At 46.9% G+C, this 23383-nt stretch overlaps 1 protein-coding gene across 2 annotated transcripts in view; it reads right to left on the bottom strand.

Moving 5' to 3' along the window:
* The window catches only part of exd2 (exonuclease 3'-5' domain containing 2), a 46208-nt gene extending 34502 nt beyond the window's left edge, over positions 1-11706 (bottom strand). The window contains exons 1-3 of one of the 2 annotated variants that reach the window (XM_078563103.1): positions 11653-11706; positions 2940-3444; positions 706-962 (exon numbers count right to left, since the gene is read on the bottom strand). In XM_078563103.1, coding sequence (XP_078419229.1) covers positions 706-962; positions 2940-3284 — 602 coding nt within the window. In that variant the 5' untranslated portion in view covers positions 3285-3444; positions 11653-11706. The remainder of the gene's footprint in view (positions 1-705; positions 963-2939; positions 3445-11652) is intronic. The other variant, XM_078563104.1, reaches the window with a different exon arrangement.
* Positions 11707-23383: the final 11677 nt, after the last annotated feature.

Here is a 23383-nt window from a genome sequence, read left to right as displayed (position 1 = left end):
CAGTGAAACAGAATTAAAAAATAAATTTCAAGTGAAAGAAAAGACCAAGAACAGAGACCAAGCAGCAGGTCAACGGAGAGTTAACTTCCTAATTACTTTAGCATTGCATTACTAAGATTGTAAGTTTGTCCTCTGTAAAACTTGTGTTTTAACGTCAATACAAACAACTATTATATAAATTGAATGCTCAGTAATCCCCTAAAACAGCAAAAATAGAGTTAAAAAACTGTAAACTAGGATGAAAACAGGCATACAGAGCCTCAGAAAGAGGGAGAAAAAAGCCTACAACTCTCCAGAAAACAAATGGAACAGAAGGAGACTATTCAGTATGTCGAGTCTGCTCTGTCATTCAATGAAACAATGTCTGATCTGTATCTTAACCCAACTAGCTGCCTTGGTCTCTTGCCTAACAAAAATCTATCAATTCCAGTTTTGAATGTTTCAATTGACCCCAAGCCTCGAAACTTTTTAGCGACAGTTCCAGGTTTGTTTTATGTTTGCCTAAAGAAGTGTTTCCTGATATCACCCATGCACGTCCTAATTTTAAGATCATGCTCCCTTGTTATGGACTCGCCCAGCAGAGGAAATAATTTCTCTTCTGTACCCTATCAACACCTTAATTACAGCATCCCTTAATCTTCCACACACAAATAAATATAAGGCTAGTCTTTGCAATCTGTCCTCATAATTCATCCCAACACGAACCTCTGGCGCATGACCAAGTATCTCACATCCAAGCAGCCCCTGGCCGTAATGCAGTAATCTCGGAATAACTTGCAGCCATCCTCGAAGGCATCAACACCAACTTTTAGAACACTAGCATTCCCCAACAGGTCGAGTAAAGTCTTTGGCAACAATCGGCCATCCCTGGTCATCTGTGGTATGCGGACAAGAAGGCAGAGGCCACTGTAAGAGGCAAGCTGAAGGAGAGACACGGGGTTTGGCTTTCCCTTTATAGAAATCTGGAAAATAATTTCAAGATAGAGAGAAAAAAAAATGTAATTATTGCCATTGTTAAGCTGAAAGTTTAAACCTTCCAGGGATGAAAATGCAGTTTCAAAAAAGAATCAGCCAAATGCAGCCTGCCCTTCAACTCTTTCTAGAGTAAGATGCCTTAACATTCATCACAATAACTTGCATTTATACACTGCCTTCAATGTTGCAAAATGGCATTTACAGGAGCATTATCAAACAAAATTTGACACCAAGTCACGCGACTAAAATCTTTATCAAGCAGATAAGTTTTAAGGAATGCGCCAATAGGGGAAAGGGGTAGAAAGGTGGAGAGGTTTAGGGACGGTATTCCAGAGTTTAAGGACGTGGCAGCTGAAGGCACGACCACTAATAGTGGAGTGCACAAAATCAATGACGTGCAAGAGGCCAGAATTTGGTGAGCACAGAGATTGCAGAGGGTTGTAGAATAGGAGGAGGTATCAGAGGTAGGGATGGGTGAGGCCATGAAAGGATTTGAACAGCATGAGAATTTTTTTAAGATCAAGGTGTTGGTAGACCAGGAGCTAATATAGATCAGCAAGCATATGGTCAACGGGTGAACCAGACTTGATGTAAGCGAGGATGTGGGCAGCAGTGCTTCAAATCAACTGAAGGGTGGTAGGTGGGAGGCCAACCAAAGCAGCATTAATAGTCAAATCTAGAGATAACAAAGGCATGGATGGAAGTTTCTGAAAATAAGAGATGAACACAATTTATTTTTTTGTTCAGATGGCCTATGCCCCATGTTTTTTAGCTGCACGTTCCAATCATTGTGAATGTCAGTGCAGTGCTCTGATCTTACAGGCAGTGTCTGAGATACTGGGTGCTGTGAGGAGGGGTTGCTGAGTGACAGTGTGAGGGAGCTGGATTAACATCAACAGAGATAGTCAATTACACGGGTTGCTGGGAGGAGGTGTTGCTGAGAGACAGTGTGAGGGAGCTGGATTATCAGTAGATCATTAGCACACAAGTTCCCACAAATAGCAATAGGGTAATGACTAGATAAACTGTGGCATCTTTTGATTATCTGTTCCTATCACTGCTTGCTTGTCCCTACAACCACCCCGCCCCCCTCAACTTCTCTCTCTCCCCCCCCCCCACCTTAAACCAGCTTATATTTCACCCCTCTCCTAACTATACTCAGTTCCGTTGAAGGGTCGTGAGGACTCGAAACGTCGAATCTTTTCTTCTCCATCGATGCTGCCAGACCTGCTGAGTTTTTCCAGGTAATTCTGTTTTTGTACTAGATAAACTGTGTTCTTTAGTGATGTTGATTGAGGCATAAATATTGGCCAGGGCACTAGGAAGAATTCCTGTCCTCTTCCTCAAAATAGTGTCATGGGATCTTTCATGTCCATCTGACAACAGACAAGGCTTCAGTTGAATGTCTGAATCGAAAGACGCCAGCTCAGCACTGCCTTTTTGTGCTGAAGTCTCTGGAGTGAACCCACAACCTTCTAACTCAGAGGTGAGAGTGCTACAAACTGATCAAGCTGAATAGCTATTCATGGTGAGTTCCCCTGAACACTTACAAAAATATTGTGGAAAAAAATCACCAGAAATAGACAGCAAAGCAATTTCATTTACGCTGTTGGTAATTGAATTTTGCAGAGCACTCCGCATTTAGAAAAAGGGGCTTTCTAAGGGGTTGCTGAGTGACAGTGTGAGGGAGCTGGATTAACATCAGCAGAGATACAATCAGTGGCGCAGGGTCTGGGAGGAAGGGGTTACTGAGTGACAGTATGAGGGAGCTGGACTGACATCAGTAGATACAGTCAGTAACACAGGGTCTGGGGGTGAGGAGTTACTGAGTGATGGAGCTGGATATATAATTCCTCAATTCTGCTAACTTCTGCACTGGCTACATTCGCAACTAATTTGTTTTCCATCCCACACAGAAAAGCACAGAGCAACAGAAATTGACGGACGTTATCAACGACACTCACCCACTCACAGTCAATTCCTATGAGTGGGTAATGTTCCAATTCAGCCTTCAGCAGTGGCCAGGCTTGCTCCCACTCAGCCTCTGACTCCAATATTAAGGCATCTGCCGTCAGCAGCTTCCCCACCAGTGGACTGGGATTGACGAAATCAGCTCGGCAGTCCGGCTGGCAAGATTCCTCGCTGCCACTCTGTGCGGTGCTCTCTCCTGTTTTCACAGCCTCTCCATTCTGGCTGGCAAGAGCCTTCTTCCATTTGGGACTTTTAAAGGCCTTCCACAAGTACAGGCAGCCCACAGCCGTGCCCAGTAATGTGGCTGCTGTCACTGCTAGGGCCTGTGGCCGGGACATGCTTCATCAGTTTTGTTGACGTTCTGATTCGGTCCACACATTACTCCTCAGGAGGAAGAGGCAAAATACAGCTTCCTGCAAAATAACGCCCTAAATTGGAGCTCCAGGCATTTCAAACCAAGCCGCCCGATGTGGTCTTCCAATGAGCACTATTATCAACCTGTAAAAAATAAAAATTTTAGTTTGTCTTTTGAGACGCAACTTGCTTTTACATTGAGAAATACTGCTGTTGCTGGAACTCTGAAATAAAAACAGGAAATGCTGGAAACACTGAGCACGTCAGACAGCATCTGCGGAGAGAGAGCGAGTGTTAACATTTCAGGTCCCAAGCTGCTTCATAGCAGCATTATCAGACACAATTTGAGACCAATTCTGCATAAAAAGAAATTACGAGGGGGGCCAAAAGCTTGTTCAAAAAGGAAGGTTTTAAGGTGTATCTTAATGGGCAGGGGAAGGTGGAAAGACAGAGGGTTTAGAGCTTAGAGGTGAGATGAACGAAGGCATAGCCGACACACTGGGGAGGAAGAGATTTGAAGATGTACAGGGACTGGGAAGGGTTGTAGGGCTGGAGGAGGTAACATAGATGAAGAACAAGGCAATGGAGGGATTTAAGCACGAGAATGAGAATGTTAATTCTGAGGCATTCCCAGACCAGAAGCCAGTGAGTTCAGCGAGTAAAGGGGTTATGGGTGAACAGGACTTGGAGCAAGTTACAATATGGGCAACCGAGTTTTGTAGGAGCTCAAGTTTCTGGAGAGTGAAAGCAGGAAGTGTGGCCTGGAAATACAGAGGAGGATTTAAGAGTAATTCTGCCTGACATAATAGATTGGAGATGCCTCTGTGAAAATAGTTGCTTTAGCCTCCAATGGTAAGTTTTCCATGGTGAGTCTTTGGAATTCTCTTTCTCAAAAGGCGGTGGAAGCAGAGTCTTTGAATATTTTTAAGGCAGAGACAGACAGATTCTTTATGAGCAAGGGGGTGAAAGGTTATCGGGGTTAGATGGGAATGTGGAGCTGAGGTTACAAACAGATCAGCCGTGATCTTATTGAATAGCAGAGCGGGGCCGAGGGGCCTACTCTTACTCCTAATTCATATAGCAACGCTTCCTTTAAGTCTATGCTCAGACCTTTAGACACTTCTTTAAGTATGGTAGCCCTAGAGTTTCCAAGCAAAAAGCAATCTACTTCACTGGCTCAGATACTGACACAGCAGCTCACATCATGCCAGCAAAGGCTGCACCCAGTCGTGGATTCCAATCTCTCATGCTCCAGTACCAGAACAGTTCTCTGACACTAGCATTGACAATAAACAAGGTACACCACGAGGAAAAAAAAGTACATCCAATGCCCATCAGAAGTGTAAAACCATTCAGAAATCCAATTAGAAATTAGCCCTTCAAATGCAGGCTACGTATGTTAATTACATGCGGAGCTGCACACCACAAAGGCAGGGTACAGCTCGCTACAGCTCTCTCACTGGTACCGAAGAAGTATGGAGGAGGTCCATTTGGGTTTCAGCTAAAGCATATTTTAGACTATTAAAGCACACTGGATTAAGAATAAGCTTGCACTCAATAGAATTCATGGAAACACTGAAGTGCAAAATGTGCTAAATTATCAAGAGTTCCACAGCAGTGGCAGTGCTCAAGGATGGAAGGTCACACAGGATAGTGACAGTGAAGGATGGAAGGTCACACAGGATAGTGACAGCGAAGGATGGAGGGTCACACAGGATAGTGACAGCGAAAGATGGAAGGTCACACAGGATAGTGACAGCGAAGGATGGAAGGTCACACAGGATAGTGACTGCGAAGGATGGAGGGTCACACAGGATAGTGACAGCGAAGGATGGAAGGTCACACAGTATAGTGACAGCGAAGGATGGAAGGTCACACAGGATAGTGACTGCGAAGGATGGAAGGTCACACAGGATAGTGACAGCGAAGGATGGAAGGTCACACAGTATAGTGACAGCGAAGGATGGAAGGTCACACAGTATAGTGACAGCGAAGGATGGAAGGTCACACAGGATAGTGACAGCGAAGGATGGAAGGTCACACAGGATAGTGACAGCGAAGGATGGAAGGTCACACAGGATAGTGACAGCGAAGGATGGAAGGTCACACAGGATAGTGACAGCGAAGGATGGAAGGTCACACAGGATAGTGACAGCGAAGGATGGAAGGTCACACAGGATAGTGACAGCGAAGGATGGAAGGTCACACAGGATAGTGACAGCGAAGGATGGAAGGTCACACAGGATAGTGACAGTGAAGGATGGGGGGGGGGTCACGCAGGATAGTGACAGTGAAGGATGGGGCGGTCACACAGGACAGTGACAGTGCTGAAAGATGGGGGGGGTCACGCAGGGTAGTGACAGTGCTGAAGGATGGGGGGGTCATGCAGGGTAGTGACAGTGCTGAAGGATGGGGGGGTCACACAGGGTAGTGACAGTGCTGAAGGATGGGGGGGTCACGCAGGGTAGTGACAGTGCTGAAGGACGGGGGGGTCACGCAGGATACTGACAGTGCTGAAGGATGGGGGGGTCACACAGGACAGTGACAGTGAAGGATGGGGGGGTCACACAGGACAGTGACAGTGCTGAAGGATGGGGAGGTCACACAGGACAGTGACAGTGCTGAAGGATGGGGGGGTCACACAGGACAGTGACAGTGCTGAAGGATGGGGGGGGTCACACAGGACAGTGACAGTGCTGAAGGATGGGGGGGTCACACAGGACAGTGACAGTGGTGAAAGATTGGGGGGGTCACGCAGGACAGTGACAGTGCTGAAGGATGGGGGGGTCACACAGGACAGTGACAGTGCTGAAGGATGGGGGGGTCACACAGGACAGTGACAGTGGTGAAAGATTGGGGGGGTCACACAGGACAGTGACAGTGCTGAAAGATTGGGGGGGTCACACAGGGTAGTGGCAGTGCTGAAAGATTGGGGGGGGGGCGTCACACAGGGTAGTGACAGTGCTGAAGGATGGGGGGGGTCACACAGGACAGTGACAGTGGTGAAAGATTGGGGGGGGGTCACGCAGGACAGTGACAGTGCTGAAAGATTGGGGGGGGGTCACACAGGATAGTGACAGTGGAGGATGGAGGATCACACAGGACAGTGACAGTGGAGGATGGAGGGTCACACAGGATAGTGACAGTGGAGGATGGAGGGTCACACAGGATAGTGACAGTGGAGGATGGAGGGTCACACAGGACAGTGACAGTGGAGGATGGAGGGTCACACAAGACAGTGACAGTGGAGGATGGTGGGTCACACAGGACAGTGACAGTGGAGGATGGTGGGTCACACAGGACAGTGACAGTGGAGGATGGTGGGTCACACAGGACAGTGACAGTGGAGGATGGAGGGTCACACAGGACAGTGACAGTGGAGGATGGTGGGTCACACAGGACAGTGACAGTGGAGGATGGAGGGTCACACAGGACAGTGACAGTGGAGGATGGAGGGTCACACAGGACAGTGACAGTGGAGGATGGAGGGTCACGCAGGACTGTCTCTTCTCCCTGTCTCTATCTTCTCCCTTCCCTCTCCGTGTCTCTATCTTTCCCCAGCCTCTCTCTCCTGCATTTTCTCTCTCCCCCTGCTTCCATCTGTCTCCCTCCCTCCCTTCCCTCTATCTCATTCGCTCTCAAGCTACCTCCCCGCCTCCCCATCACGCTCCCGGCCCACATCTCTCAGAATAAATACCACTAGAGAAAAAGTACTAGGGAAACTAATGGGGCTAAAGGCCGATAAGTCCCCTGGACCTGATGGGTTGTATCCTGGGATATTAAAAGAAGTAGCTACCGAGATAGTGGATGCTTTGGTAGTAATCTTCCAAGATTCCTAAGGTTCTGGAAATGTACCATGGGATCGGAGAATGGCCAATGTAACACCCTTATTCAAAAAGGGAGGGAGACAAAAAACAGGTAACTATAGGCCAGTTAGCTTAACATCTGTCATTGGGAAAATGTTAGAGTCTATTATAAAGGATATAATAGCAGAGCATTTAGAAATACATAATCTAATCAAGCAGAGTCAGCATGAAGAGGAAATCATACCTAATAAATTTATTAGAATTTTTTCAAGCAACAAGCAGGATAAAGGGGATCAAGTAGATGTAAAATATTTGGATTTCCAAAAGGCGTTCAATAAAGTACCACACTTAAGGCTACTGAAGATGATAAGAGCCCATGGTGTTGGGGGTAGTATATTAGCATGGATAGAGGATTGGCTAACTAATAGAAGGCAGAGAGTTGGGATATGGGGGGCAATATCGGGATGGCAACCTGTAACTAGTGGAGTGCCACAGGGACCAGTGCTGGGGCCTCAAATATTTTCTATATATATTGACTTAGATGAGGGAAGTGAATGTGCTATCACCAAGTTTGCGGATAGGTGGGAAGGCAAGAGGTAAGGATGACACAAGGAGTCTTCAGAATATAGGCAGGTAAGTGAGTGAGCAAAAACATGGCAGATGAACACAACGTGGGAAAATGTGAGGTTATGCACTTTGGCAGGAAGAAAAGGGGAGCTGGATATTATTTAAATGGAGAAAGACTGCAGAAGGCTGCAGCACAGAGGGATTTGGGAGTCCTTGTGCATGAATCCCAACAAGCTAGCATACAAGTTCAGCAGGTAATAGGGAAGGCAAATGGAATGTTGGCCTTTATTTCAAAGGGAATGGAGTATAAAAATAGGCAAGTCTTACTAAAACTATACAAGGCACTAGTTGGACCACACATAGAATACTGTGAACAATTTTGGTCCTAAGGAAAGATATACTGGCATTGGAGGAAATCCAGAGAAGGTTCACTAGGTTGATTCCAGGTATGGAGATGAGGAGAGGTTGAGTAGGTTAGGCCTGTACTCATTGGAGTTTAGAAGAATGAGAGGCGGCCTTATTGAAACATATAAGATTCTTAGGGGGCTTGAGAGGATAGATGCTGAGAGGTTGTTTCCCCTTGTGAGAGGGTCTAGGGCCAGAGGAAATAATCTGAGTAAGGGGGCGCACATTTAAAACAGAGGTGAGGAGGAATTTCTTCTCTCAGAGGATAGTGAATCTGTGGAACTCTTTACCACAGAGGGCTATAGAGGCTGGGTCATTAAGTTTATTCAAGGCTGAGATAGACAGATATTTAATCAGTAAGGGAATGAAGGGTTATGGGGAAAAAGGCAAGAAAGTGGGGTTGAGGTTTTTCCGATCAGCCATGATCCCACTGAGTGCCGGAGCAGGCTCGTTGGGCCAAATGGCCTACTTCTGCTCCTACGTCTTATGGTCTTATAGTTTCTGGTCAATGGTAACATCCACGATGTTGATATTGGGGGTTTCAGTGATGGTAATGCCATTGAACATCAAGGGTCAATGGTTAGATTCTCTCTTGTTGGAGATGGTCATTGCCTGGCACTTGTGTGGCATGAATGTTACTTGTCACTTGTCAGCCCAAGCCTGGATATTGTCCAGGTCTTGCTGCATTTGGACGTGGACTGCTTCAGTGTCTGAGAAGTCATGAATGGTGCTGAATATTGTGCAATCATTGGCGAACATCCCCACTTTTGACCTTGTGATGGAAGGAAGGTCGCTGAAGAAGTAACTGAAGAGGATTGGGCCGAGGACACTACCCTGAGGAACTCCTGCAGTGATGTCCTGGAGCTGAGATGACTGACCTCCAACAATCACAACCATCTTCCTTTGTGCTAGGTATGAATCCAGCTAGCAGAGTTTTCCCCCTCATTCCCATTGACTCCAGTTTTGCTAAGGCTCCTTGATGCTACACTCGGTCAAATGCAGCCTTGATGTCAAGGGCAGTCACTCTCATCTCACCTCAGGAGTTCAGCTCTTTTGCCCATGTTTGAACCAAGGCTGTAATGAGGCCAGGAGCTGAGTGCTCAGGCAGACCCCAAACTGGGCTTCAATGAACAGGTTATTGCTAAGCAAGTGGTGCATGATGGCACTGTTGGTGACCCCTTCCACCACTTTACTGATGATCGCCATTCTCTCCCCCTCTGCATTTTGTGTACAGGATATACTTGGGCAATTTTCCACGTAGCCAGGTAGATGCCAGTGTTGTAACTGTACTGGAACAGCTTGGCTAGGGAGCACAAGTCTTCAGTACTACTGCTGGAATATTGTCAGGGCCCATATCCAGTGCATTCAGCCATTTCCTGGCATCATGTGGAGTGAATCGAATTAGCTGAAGACTGGCATCTATGATGCTGGGGACCTCTGATAGAGGCCGGGATGGATCATCTACTCCGCACTTCTGGCTGAAGATTGTAGCAAATGCTTCAGCCTTATCTTTTGCACTGCTGTGCTGGGCTCCTCCATCATTGAGGATGGGGATATTTGCGGAGCCTCCTCCTCCAGTGAGTTGTTTAATTGTCCACCATCGTTCACAACTGGATGTGGCAGGACTGCAGAGCTTAGCTCTGATTCGTTGGTTGTGGGATCACTTAGCTCTGTCTATCACTTGCTGCTTATGCTGTTTGGCACACAAGTAGTCCTGCGTTCTAGCTTCACCAGGTTGACACCTCATTTTTAGGCATGCCTGGTGCTGCTCCTGGCATGCCCTCCTGCACCCTTCATTGAACCAGGGTTGATCCCCTGGCTTGATGGCAATGGTAGAGTGGGGGGATATGTTGGGCCAAGAGGTTACAGATTGTGTTCAAATACAATTCTGTTTCTGCTGATGGCAGGGTGGGGTGTTGAAATGGCAAGCGACAGGGAGGTCTGGGTCATGCCTGCGGACAGACCGAAGGTGTTCTGCAAAGCGGTCACCCAGTCTGCGTTTGGTCTTTCCAATGTAGAGGAAACCACATTGGGAGCAACGAATGCAGTAGACTAAATTGAGGGAAGTGCAAGTGAAATGCTGCTTCACTTGAAAGGAGTGCTTGGGCCCTTGGACGGTGGATGGGGACGGGGATGGTGGAGTCTGGGGCATTATAGGTAAGGTATGACTCCATGAGGATGACTATGTTAGGCTGTTGCTTGACTAGTCTAAGAGAAAGCTCTCCCAATTTTGGTGCTAGCCCCCAGATGTTAGTAAGGAGGACTTTGCAGGGCCGACAGGGCTGAGTTTGCCGTTGCCCCCCCACTTCTTCCTCTCCCCAAACCCCCCCAACTTCTCCCTCTCCTCAACCCCCCCTTCTCCCTCTCCCCAAACCACCCCCACTTCTCCCTCTCCCCAACAACCCCCCCTCTCCCCAACAGCCCCCCCTCCCTCTCCCCAACACCCCCCCCTCCCTCTCCCCAACACACCCCCCCTCCCTCTCCCCAACACACCCCCCCTCCCTCTCCCCAACACACCCCCCCACCCTCTCCCCAACACCAACCCACCCCCCTCCCCAACACCAACCCCCCCCCTCTCCCCAACACCAACTCCCCCCCCTCTCCCCAACACCAACTCCCCCCCCTCTCCCCAACACCAACTCCCCCACCTCTCCCCAACACCAACCCCCCCCCTTCCCCAACACCACCCCCCCCTCTCCCCAACACCACCCCCCCCTCTCCCCAACACCACCCCCCCTCTCCCCAACACCAACCCCCCCCCTCTCCCCAACACCAACCCCCCCCCCTCTCCCCAACACCAACCCCCCCACCCCCCTCTCCCCAACACCAACCCCCCCACCCCCCTCTCCCCAACACCAACCCCCCCACCCCCCTCTCCCCAACACCAACCCCCCCACCCCCCTCTCCCCAACACCAACCCCCCCACCCCCCTCTCCCCAACACCAACCCCCCCACCCCCCTCTCCCCAACACCAACCCCCCCACCCCCCTCTCCCCAACACCAACCCCCCCCCCTCTCCCCAACACCAACCCCGCCCCCCCTCTCCCCAACACCAACCCCGCCCCCCCTCTCCCCAACACCAACCCCGCCCCCCCTCTCCCCAACACCAACCCCGCCCCCCCTCTCCCCAACACCAACCCCGCCCCCCCTCTCCCCAACACCAACCCCGCCCCCCCTCTCCCCAACACCAACCCCGCCCCCCCTCTCCCCAACACCAACCCCGCCCCCCCTCTCCCCAACACCAACCCCGCCCCCCCTCTCCCCAACACCAACCCCGCCCCCCCTCTCCCCAACACCAACCCCGCCCCCCCTCTCCCCAACACCAACCCCGCCCCCCCTCTCCCCAACACCAACCCCGCCCCCCCTCTCCCCAACACCAACCCCGCCCCCCCTCTCCCCAACACCAACCCCGCCCCCCCTCTCCCCAACACCAACCCCGCCCCCCCTCTCCCCAACACCAACCCCCCCCCCCTCTCCCCAACACCAACCCCCCCCCCTCTCCCCAACACCCCCTCTCCCCAACCCCAACACACCCTCTCGCCCCTTCTTACCCACCCCCCCCATCCCCCATTACCTTTCTGTGGCTCCGATGCTGATGATGAACAAAGACACATCCTGTGGTTGAAAGATGGCTCTCTCCCCGCTGTCTGAGCTCAATCAGTCCTCCCAATGTTGAACTGGACCTCCTAGTGCTGCACATACGCGGCGCTCTCATTCTGCTCTTCACTTTAGCTCTCTGTATTGCTAACCTGTTTTCCTGTTCTCGTGTATTTTTCTCAGCATTTTTAAATCTAATTCTTTTCTCTGTGCTTTTCTTTTTTCACCGGTTTACAATTTCTTTCTAAATAGGAGAATTTCCTGAGCTTTCCCTGGGCCAGATTTGGGTGGAGAGTAGAGAAACTCTACCCCAGAAATTAATCCCAGGGAGAGTACATCCCCAGACAGTGATCCCAGGGAGAGTACATCCCCAGACAGTGATCCCAGGGAGAGTACATCCCCAGACAGTGATCCCAGGGAGAGTACATCCCCAGACAGTGATCCCAGGGAGAGTACATCCCCAGTGATCCCAGGGATAGTCCAACCCCAGACAGTGATCCCAGGGAGAGTACATCCCCAGACAGTGATCCCAGGGAGAGTACATCCCCAGACAGTGATCCCAGGGAGAGTACATCCCCAGACAGTGATCCCAGGGAGAGTACATCCCCAGTGATCCCAGGGATAGTCCAACCCCAGACAGTGATCCCAGGGAGAGTACATCCCCAGACAGTGATCCCAGGGAGAGTACATCCCCAGACAATGATCCCAGGGAGAGTACATCCCCAGACTGTGATCCCAGGGTGAGTACATCCCCAGTGATCCCAGGGATAGTCCAAACCCAGACAGTGATCCCAGGGAGAGTGCATCCCCAGACAGTGATCCCAGGGAGAGTACATCCCCAGTGATCCCAGGGATAGTCCAACCCCAGACAGTGATCCCAGGGAGAGTACATCCCCAGTGATCCCAGGGATAGTCCAACCCCAGACAGTGATCCCAGGGAGAGTACATCCCCAGACAGTAATCCCAGGGAGAGTACATCCCCAGACAGTGATCCCGGGGCGAGAATACAGTCCCAGACAGTGATCCCAGAGAGAGAATATAATCCCAGACAATGATCCAGGGGAGAGAATAGAACCCCAGAGAGTGATCCCAGAAGAATACAGCCCCAGACAGTGATGGGGAGAGAATACAATAGCAGACAGTGATGGGGAGAGAATACAATCGCAGGCAGTAATCCCAGGGAGAGAATGCAGCCCAGACAGTGAACCCAGAGTGAATACAATCCCAGATAGTGATTGGGGAGAATGCAACCCCAGACAGTGATCCAGAGAGAGAATACAATCCCAGACAGTGATCCCAAGGAGAATACAATCCCAGACAGTGATCCCAAGGAAAATACAATCCCAGACAATGATCCCAACCCCAGACAGTGATTCCAAGGAGAATACAATCCCAGGCAGTGATCCCAGTGAGAGAATACAATCCCAGATAGTGACCCCAAGAAGAATACAATCCCGGACGGTGATCCTAGAGAGAGAATATAATCCCAGACGGTGATCTCAGAGAGAGAATACAATCCCAGATGGTGATCCCAGAGAGAGAATAAAATCCCAGACAGTGATCCCAGAGAGGGAATATAATCCCAGACAGTGATCCCAGGGAGAGAATATAATACCAGTGATCCCAAAGAGAATAGAATCCCAGGCCATGACCCCAGAGAAAGAATACATCCCAGACAGTAATCCCAGGGAGAGAATACAATCCCAGACAATGATCCCAGGGCGAGAATACAATCCCAGACAGTGATCCCAGGGAGAGAATACAATTGCGGATGGTAATCCCAAGGAGAATACAACCCCAGTGAATCCAGAAGAGGAAACCTTTCTCCAAAATTATACTTTATTCATAAAAATGTATAAAGTTACATTCAAACCAGTTCAAATTGACTTTCCTGAAAGTCAGTACAATTTCACTTCTTTCATTTGTGATGTAGCACTCTGAGGTGCATCAATACAATTGCAATTACACCTGATAGATACAATATAGTTTTACGCCCAAATGGTTTTACACAGTTTCCAGCCCCTCAGTATACTATGGCAGGTGATCCTCAGACTGTGGCCTTTCCATCTTGTGCTTCTACAAAAGCTACCCCAAGATTTAGTGTGTCTCTCAGCGCATAGTCCTGGACCTTGGGATGTGCCAGTCTGTAATACTCGGTCATGGACAGCTGTATGCACTGGAAAATCAACAAGTTTCAGGAAGACCAAAGAGTGCCTTCCACTGAGTCGATAGTTCTCCAGCAGCAGTTCATGTTTATCTCGGTCTGCAGCCATGGGAACAGACTGTGGAGCACAGAGTCCGGCGGTATGGAGCTGCTCAGAATGAAACTCGGCAAAAACCACTGCATCTCTTTCTGGATCTGCTTTCCAGAAGGAAGTGGGCAACAGTCTCTTCCCCACTGCAGCGTGCAATGGGGGTGCGACTCCAGCTGTGCAAGAAAGATCTGATAGGGAGGGCCCTTCTCACCACCAGCCAAGCTATGATTGATGTTTTAAGTTCAGGCAATGAGGCATTCTGCGAAATAACTTTAGACAATCTGCACAGGGACCAATCCGAGAGGATTCACCATCTACTTTTCCCGCCTTGAGGACGTTACGTGTGGACCATTGCCTCATGGACCTGTGGTCAAAGGTGGGACAAGCGGTATGGCATGGTCCAACTGACTGGAACATTCCGCGGCCATGTGGCCAGACCCATCCTTCACATGATGGAGAACAGCTAGAACCTCAGCACATCACAACACTTGGTGTTTACATGCTCCTTCCAGTTTTTGGCACATGCCCTGGCCCCTCCGAACCATATCCCCCACACCTTCAGGCAGTCTGACCCGACGTTGAAGGGGAAGAGGGATCGGTCGGCCCAGTTCCCAAAGAACATGACCTCACTCTGGACACGATTTACTTTGGCTCCTGAGGCCAGTTCGAAATGGTTGTAGATGCTCATCAGTCTGCACACTGATAGTGGAACCAAGCAGAAGATGGTAATGTCATCCATGTACAGGGAAATTTGGTCCTGAGCACTTCCACAGCCTGGGATTGACACCCCATCCCCCCACCCCTACATCCTTCTGATGGACTTGGCAAAAAAAGATTTGATGTAGCACATGAATAAGACAGGGGAGAGCGGATAACCCTGCCTGACTCCAGGTTAGATCGGAAAGCTTTCCAATTCCCACCCATTGATTGAAGTAACCCCGGAAGAGGGAACACCTGATCATCTGCTGGATCAATGATACAAAAGTAGTTTTGGGCACCAGCGGTATTGGCTGCAGCACCCACTCCCCAGGTTGTGCTGACCACTTGACATTGAGTGGGGAAATGCTGAGTGTAATGTGATCCTGAGTTGCTAAGGACACGGGTACTGTTGGTGTTTCACAATGGAGGTGCACCCAATGCAATTGGTGCGGTATAGCAGACTGATTTGGAAAGTGTGTTTGTAACAAGGTGTTTTCAGTTATTTAATTGCCCTCCAGAAGCTTTGTTTAAGATAAAACTTGCTTTGTGCAGAAAAGAAGAAACTTGCATTTACATAGTACATTTCACAACCTCAGGGCTTCCCAAAGCGCTTCATAACCAATTAATTACCTATGAAGTACAGTCATTATTGTGTAATTTAAGAAATATGGCAGCCAATTTGCACACAGCAAGATCCCATAAACAGCACTGCGATAATAACCTGGTAATCTGTTTTTGGTGATGTTGACTGAGTGCTAAACATTGGCAAGGACACCAGGAAGAACTCTCCTGCTCTTTGAATAGTGAACTGGGATGGTTTACATCCACCTGAAAGACCTGTTGGAGATAAAACTAGCACCTAAGCTTCAAAAGTACTTCATCGGTTGTGAAGCACTTTACGATGTCATAAAGTTCCTTCCCCTCCTTCTCAGAGATGAAATATACATTCCCAATACAGTCTATAGGCATAGAAGCAGTGCAGGAGGTGGCTATTCAGCCTCTCACATCTGTGCTGGCCCTTTGCAGGACCAATTCACCTAGAGCCACACCCCCACTTTTCCCCATAGCTCTGCCTCGACTGAACCTGCCTCCATCACAACCTCAGGCCGTGCATTCCAGATCCTAACCACTCACTGCGTAAAAAAGATTTTCCTCATGTCGCCATTGCTTCTTTTGCCAATCATCTTTAATCTGTGTCCTCTGGTTCTCGAACCTTCCACCAACGGGAGCAGTTTCTCCCCATCTATTCTGTCCAGAAACCTCATGATTTTAAACATCTCTATCAAATCTCCTCTTAATCTTCCCTTCTCCTAGGGGAACAGGCTCAGATTCTTCAATCTACCTATGTAACTGAAGTCCCTCCTCCCTGGAATCATTCTCAAGAATCTTTTCTGCACTCTCTCTAATGCCTTCACATCCTTCCTAAAGTGTGGTGCCCAGAACTGAACCGCTGCACCAGGTGAGGCCAAACCAGTGTTTTATACAGGTTTAGAATAATTTCCTTGTTTTTGTACTCTATACCCTTATTTATAAAGCCCAGAATTCAGGGATGCTTTATTGACCACGCTCTCAACCAGTCTTCCCACCTTTGATGATTTTTGCACACATATCCCCGGGTCCCAATGCTCCTGCACTCCCTTTAGAATTGTACCTTTTATTTTATATTGTCTCTCTCTGTATTTTTCCTACCAAAATGAATCACTTCATTCTTCTCTGCATTTCATTTCTTGTTGGCCCATTCCACTAGCCCACCTAGGTCCTCTTGAAGTCTTCACTATCCTCTGCACAGTTCACAATACTTCCAAGTTTTGTGTCATCTGCTTATTTTGAAACTGTGCCCTGAGCACAGAAGTCTAGATCGTTAATATATATCAGGGGGAGCAGGGGTCCTAACACCGATCTCTGGGGAATTTCACTACAAACCTTCTCTAGTCCGAAAAACATCCATTAACCACTACTCTATTTTCCATCACTCGGTCAATTTTGTATTCATGTTGCTCCTGTCCCTTTTATTCCATGAGCTCTAATTTTGCTCACAAGTAGTTGTGTGACACTTTATCAAATGCCATTTAGAAGTGGGGAGGCATTGACGCAGTGGTATTGGAATGGTATTGGTACTGGACTCGATATCCAGGGTAAAAGCAAAATACTGTGGATGCTGGAAATCTGAAATAAAAACAGAATATGATGGAAAAAATCAGCAGGTCTGGCAGCATCTGTGGAGAAAGACCTGCTGAGATTTTCTACCATTTTTCTGTGGCTACCCAGGGTAATGCTCTGGGGACCCGGGTTCAAATCCCACCACGGCAGATGGTGAAATTTGAATTCAATTAAAATTTTTTATTAAAAGTCTAATGACAACCATGATCATCGTAAAAACCCCACCTGGTTCATTAATGCCCCTGAAGGAATATAAGAAAAATACACCATATCAACCACGTATCTACCCTCACTGTTACTTCATCAAAAAGCTCAAGCAAGTTAGTTAAACACGATTTGTCCAGAACAAATCCTTGTTGACTTTCCTTAATTAACTCACATTTGGCTATGTGACTATTAATTTTGGTTTTGAATTGTCATTGCTAAGAGCTCCCCCCCACTCCACTTCCATGGAGGTTAAAGCGACCTGTGATTGCTGGGGTTAACCTTACACCTTCTTTGAACAAGGGTGTAACATTTGCAATTCTCCAGTCCTCTGGCACCAACCAGTATCTAAGGAGGATTGGAAAATTATGCTGATGCCTCTGCAATTTCCATGTCCTACTTAACCTCTTCCTTCTCCCTGACGGGTATTACCAGGTATAATAGGAATAAAACTCCATGGGCGTGTAACAGCTTAAGTGTTACCTTACCAGCATTTTGTCTGTGTGGGCCTTATAGTTGTATTTAATCACATTATCTTTTTATCAGTTATGTGCTTTTGAGCATAACCCACTGCTCCTTTCTGCATGTAGGTCGGTGAGGGGACTGTTTGCTCAGAGCCAGTTGAAGCCTCCTCATGCCCCATCTGTAGCCTGCACATATACAGCCAATGGAGGTGATGGCAGAAACGTGAGCATGTGGAGCATCCCAGAGAACCAGCATTTTTTATCCGTGCCATCTCTAGCACCCTGGCCCACCTTGCTCACTAAGCAATGTGACAGCAACACTGAGATACTCAATCCAATCTACCAGCTTCTGAAAACAAGAGGAGAGAGCACACTCCATAAGGGAGCTCAATGACTTTGGAACCTTCATTGAAAATGCCTTAAACTTGCCACCTTTTCCACTAAGTGCAGCCTGTGGACCTCTCCACAATGGCCTTCCATTGTCCCTGGTTCACAGGCATGTTGCCCACTGACTAGGTGATGTTCCTGCGCTCAGAATATGCCTCTTTTGAAGAAACCTCTTGTGGGGACTTCGGTCTTTGATTCCTCAGCCGAAGGGGGACATGAGCTAATCCTGCTTTCCCTTCTGCTTTTGTCATCATCTCATCCTCCTGCTCACTTGTGCAGAGTGAATCAGCTTTTTGCACCCTCATTGCTGTCACTACAAACATCTGATGTGGATGTATCAGAGCTGGTGATGGGGTGGGTAAGAAGAGTGAATGAAGTGAAGTGAAAGTCGCCGTAGTCCCAGAGACCCTAGGCTGCTCTCATTAGGGAGAGATGACTGGTGGCAAGTTTAACCTGAGGGTCACCACACCTCAAGCGAGGGGTGAGGTTGAGAAGGCAGGGCCTTCAGAGTGAATGCTGGCTGCAATGAAGCACTTGGGGGGTCCGGTGAAATTATTCTTCTACAACTCAAAATATATTCTGACGGCTGAATCACATGCAACAGGAGAATGATTTGCTACACCTCCTAGTGCTTCGGTGCATGTAATTGGCAGGCAGTTTGTAGATGAGTGAGTTGAGTGAAATGCGTTGAGAAAAATGGCACTAGTCCTCAGCTTGAAGGGAGTAAGGGGCTCCAACTTCCTCATTGTCCCTATAGCCTCACTCCATGCACTTCAGCAAACAAACAAGGCTGACATAGTAGCGGACTGGTGCACTGTGAGAAGTACAATCTTTCAGAGATATTAAATTGAGGCCCCCTCTGAGATATATGTAAAAAATTCCATGGCACCAGTCAAGGAAGAGTAGGGGTGCTCTCTCTGGTATCCTGGCCAGTACTTACTCCTCAACCACCATCTAAAGCAGATTGTCTAACCATTTATTTGATTACTGTTTGTTGGATGTTGCTGTTCACAAATCAGCACTTGTGTTTTCTACACAGTAATTACACTTAAAAAACTATTTACTTGATGGTAAAGTGTTTCGGATGACCTAAGGTCATGAAAGGTGCTTTGTAAATCCAAGTCCTTCCTTTCTATGAGTTTATAAACACTGAATATATGAGAAGATACACAACTTGTATCGATGTACTCGGTAAGCTATGGTTACTATAAGAGGCTTACGCTGAGTATGATATTGGACAGAAACATTTAGTGTGGCTCAAAGATAACTGATCACCTCTTACATTGTTGGCAGCACCAGCAAATTCTGTACCGGCTGATGTTTTCTCTTTATGGCACTGAAGAGTTGCCTAATTCCATATTAATAGGACCATGATATTAGGAGTTACTTGACATGTCATTGGTGGTGATCCCTCGATTCAAGAACGATGTCTACCCAGGTTTGCGAGTTTCTGCCATTGGGTCTTCATGAACTGGCCAATTATCGATCCACATAAGATATTGGGATTTGGAGTGCAGGATTTGCTTTCTTTGCTTTCCTTCTCTGCTGCTGCTCTCCCTCATTATTAAGACATTTTGACTCAAAGCGTGATGCAGCTTGATGGGCAAGTTGTCACCATTTTGAATGAAGACTAGCAAGCCTCCTCCCAGTCATTAATATCAATACTTCCAAGCATCAAGGTGAGCTTCATAGTGTATTTAAAGCATTTTCTTTGTCCTCGCCCAGAACACTGGCCATTTGATAGTTGAGAAAACAGGACCTAGCGGGGAAACGTTTTGTGGCCATCCAGACACAATGTCCAGTCTAGCGAAGGTGCAGGAGTTTTGCCTGAATGCTTGTGGAGCTGTCTTCAAGAAGGACATTAGCATTTGTTCAATGGTCCTCCCATCAAATCAGGAGGATGCGGCAGAGGCATTACTGACAGAATATCTCGAGTGTTCTTATGTGCTCGTACCAGCGAGTTACTTATCAATTACAATATAAAAGTACAGTAATAAAATGTACATTTAAATGTAAACAAAAAACTTTTTTTGACTGTTTTGCTTTTTGTACCTTCTGTAAAAAAAAATAAGGATAAAATGATCTGATCATCTCTTCTTGGCATTTTAGCCTTTGTTCTATATTTGTATTTATTTTTAAATACACTGCTTGCCTTGTCTCCATTCTACTCTTGGAGAAAGTGAAGTGATTCTTTATTAGGTTGACACCTGGAATGAGGTCATCGATTTACAACAAGAGACTGGGTAAATCTGGGTTATAAAGCATGCTGATGACAAGGTTAAGGGGGCGATTTGATTAAGGTAGTTGAAAATAATGACAGGAATTGACAGAGTAGTTAAGGAAATTCTTCCTTTGGTAAAGAATCCAGAACAAGAGGACATTGTCATAAAATTCACAGATGTGGAAAAGCAAATCTAAGAAAAACCTCTTCATACAAAGGGTTATTAGTATATGGAATGTACCCAATAGAAGATCTTGGGTGCAGAATCAATTTGGATGTTCTGAAGTGCTACAGAGAAAGGTGCGTGATTAGGATTAAAGGGATAGAGGGGCAAACCAAACAAAATAGCAAATCAGGTTTGATGGAGCCAATGGCCTACTTCTGTCCTGTGTGCCAGTCAGCACACTTGCTATTTGAATTATTTTAAACAGTGAGAAAAACACTTTCCTCTGGTTCCATCAGTAATAGTCATAGTGCTAGAAAATATCAATTGTGATAAGCCCTTAAGAAAACATACACTAGTATTACCAGCATTACAAAAGAAATACACACTATTAACAGCTTAGAAACAGACCATTAGCCCAACAAGTCTGTGCCTGTGATTTTCCTCACAAGAGCCTCCTTATCAACCCAGACCCCCCACCCCCTCACCACCACCACCGCCTTTTCATCTAACCCCATCAACGTTTTTGCTTATTTCTTTCTTTCTCGTGTGCTTATCTAGCTTTAATTTATCTACCATATTCACTTCAACTACACCTCTGGTAGTGAATTCCACATTCCTATTCACAAAGTTATTTTGTGAAGACAATGGGACTTGCTACCCAGCCAGTTACACCCCACCGGACACTCAACACCCTCTGTGGAGGGCAAAATAATCTCATCTCCTGTTGATTTATCTCTCAAAAATGTGACAAAAGGTTTCCAAGGTGAAAAATCAAAAAACTGGGATTACAACAAGGGATGCAAGACCTGCTTAATTGAATTCCCTTCTGGGAATATACAGAAATGAGTTTAAAACTGGCTCTGACAGAGAAAGGAGAACAAGCAGGAGGAAAAGAAACAAGACTATCATCTGAAAAGGCTGCTGGAAGAGAGCAGTAAGGTCTCTCTCTGTAAGCAAAAAGTGTTTCATAGAAAAAAGAAGCAGGAGTAGGTCATTTGGCCCTTCGAGCCTGCTCCACCATTCAATATGATCATGGTTGACCCTCTATTTCAACGCTATACTCCCACTCTTTCCCCATACCCCTTGACATCTTTAGAGTCTAGAAATCTATTTCCTCCCTAAATATATTTAGTGAGTTGGTCTCCACAATGCTCTGTGGTAGAAAATTCCACAGGTTCACCACCCTCTGCGTGAAGATGTTTCCCCTCATCTCAGTCCTAAAGGCCTACCCCTTGTTCTAAACCCCCCCCAGCCAGAGGAAACATCATCCCTGCGTCCAGTCTGTCTAGCCGTGTCATAATTTCATACGTTTCAATGAGATCCCCTTTCATGCTTCTAAACTCCAGTGAATACAGGCCTAGTCAGCCTAATCTCTCGTACGACAATCCTGCCATCCTAGGAATCAGCCTGGTGAACCTTCACTGCACTGCCCCTATGGCAAGAGTGCAGATCTGAACCAAGCGAACTCCAGAATTGTATTGGAAACCATTCAACTTAAATGGCCGCAATGTTCCACAACCTACGCCTCACAGACAAGCAAAGGACTTACTCGTATATTCTTTTAACCTTTATTTGGACTCTTAACTTTCTTACTGCTGATCTGTATGTGTGTCCTTGCGTCTTTTACTACTTTTCTCGGGTTTTAGTAACTAATGAACCTATTCTTTCTTTGACTCAAGAAAACCTGGTTTGATTGGCTCCTTGTTAAAAAGTAAATACAGTTGGACTGGCAGAGGTATCCAACGGGGGAAAATAATTTTTAAAACGTATGTTGCAACCAACAGAGGGTGCTGAATAAAAGGAAAGCCAGCTCACTCGTCCTTACCCAGTCTTAACAATGTAAATGGTGAACAACACTGGTTCCAGCACTGAACCTTTTGGAAGACTACTTCCCACCATTTGCCAATCCAAATAATAACCTACAATGCCTACAACCTACTGTTTTCGGTTTTGTAGCGAGCTTGCTATCCAAACTATTACATGTCCTCTGACTCCACATATTCTGATCTTAATCACGAGTCTATTATGTTGATATCTTCTCAAAGGATTTTGGGAAATTCAATTATGTCAGCTACATTACCCTTATCCACCCTTTATTGTTACCTATCTTTCTGTTGCTAATACAAAGGATTTGGGGATTAGAAAGCTCTGGGATTGTGGCCACTGCTCATAAAAGATTAGTTTTCGTTGAATACATATATGTTATTTTGTCATTCTGTGATCAGTCCCCAGAAAAGGGTGTGAAAAGCTGCCCAATTCTCAGGCATTTTCTCTTTGACTCAGTTGCTAAAAAGTGAATGAACAGTCAGAGATTGACTCTGCCCCACCCCTCCCTATTCTTATGGAAGATCTACTATTGCTATGATTGGAATTGGACTTTTGTCCTGCAACAAATTGCAGGCCCAATTTCAGTACCTTAAAAACCTGATAACCATTTCTAATTCACCAAACTAGAGGTCAAACTCTTTGATGGCCTTACCCCTATCTCTGTGACCTTCTTCAGCTGAACACCCCTCCAAGATTCAGCCTTCCTCCAACTTTGGCCTCTTTCCCATACCCTATTTTCTTCGCCTCTCCATTGATAGACCTGCTTTCATCTCTTCATCAGTAGACCAGACCTGGTGGAATTATAGCCCACAGACCACATACGGTCCGTGGGAGCTTCCAATCTGGTTTGTGACTGTAGCAAGGAAGGTACACAAGTTGCACTGGTGAATGCAGTGCATGCTCAATTGCTCCTGGCTGAGTGGTGTTGGGAGCTGTGAAAGAAAAATGCAGATTCTGGAGAGCTTCAAGGGAAATACTTCAATACCGAATGAAGTACTTCCTAGTAAGTTGAGTTGACCCAATGATTGGAGGCCAGCAGAGGGCATTTTTGGGGATGCATGTTAGTCGGGTGAATGCATGTGGAGCAACATTGAGCACAACGTTAGTGTACATTTAAGAGTATTTATTAGATTACTGCAGTGTTGATTTGATGACTGGTTTTTGCAGGTATATACACTATAATTTTGAAACTTCAATTGGTTTGTGTTTTGTTTTATTGTATTAAAGGTGCTATGTATAAATGCTGTTGAGTCAGAAATTCCAAATAAAAGTTTAAGACATAGAATGAATGACCACCACTCTCATGTAATGACACAACACATGGA

This window comes from Cetorhinus maximus, chromosome 18 (assembly GCF_964194155.1).
Source record: "Cetorhinus maximus chromosome 18, sCetMax3.hap1.1, whole genome shotgun sequence".
NCBI classification, from domain to species: Eukaryota; Metazoa; Chordata; class Chondrichthyes; order Lamniformes; family Cetorhinidae; genus Cetorhinus; species Cetorhinus maximus.
Note: the sequence above shows the minus strand (reverse complement) of the source record. Positions and strands in the feature narration are given on the sequence as shown.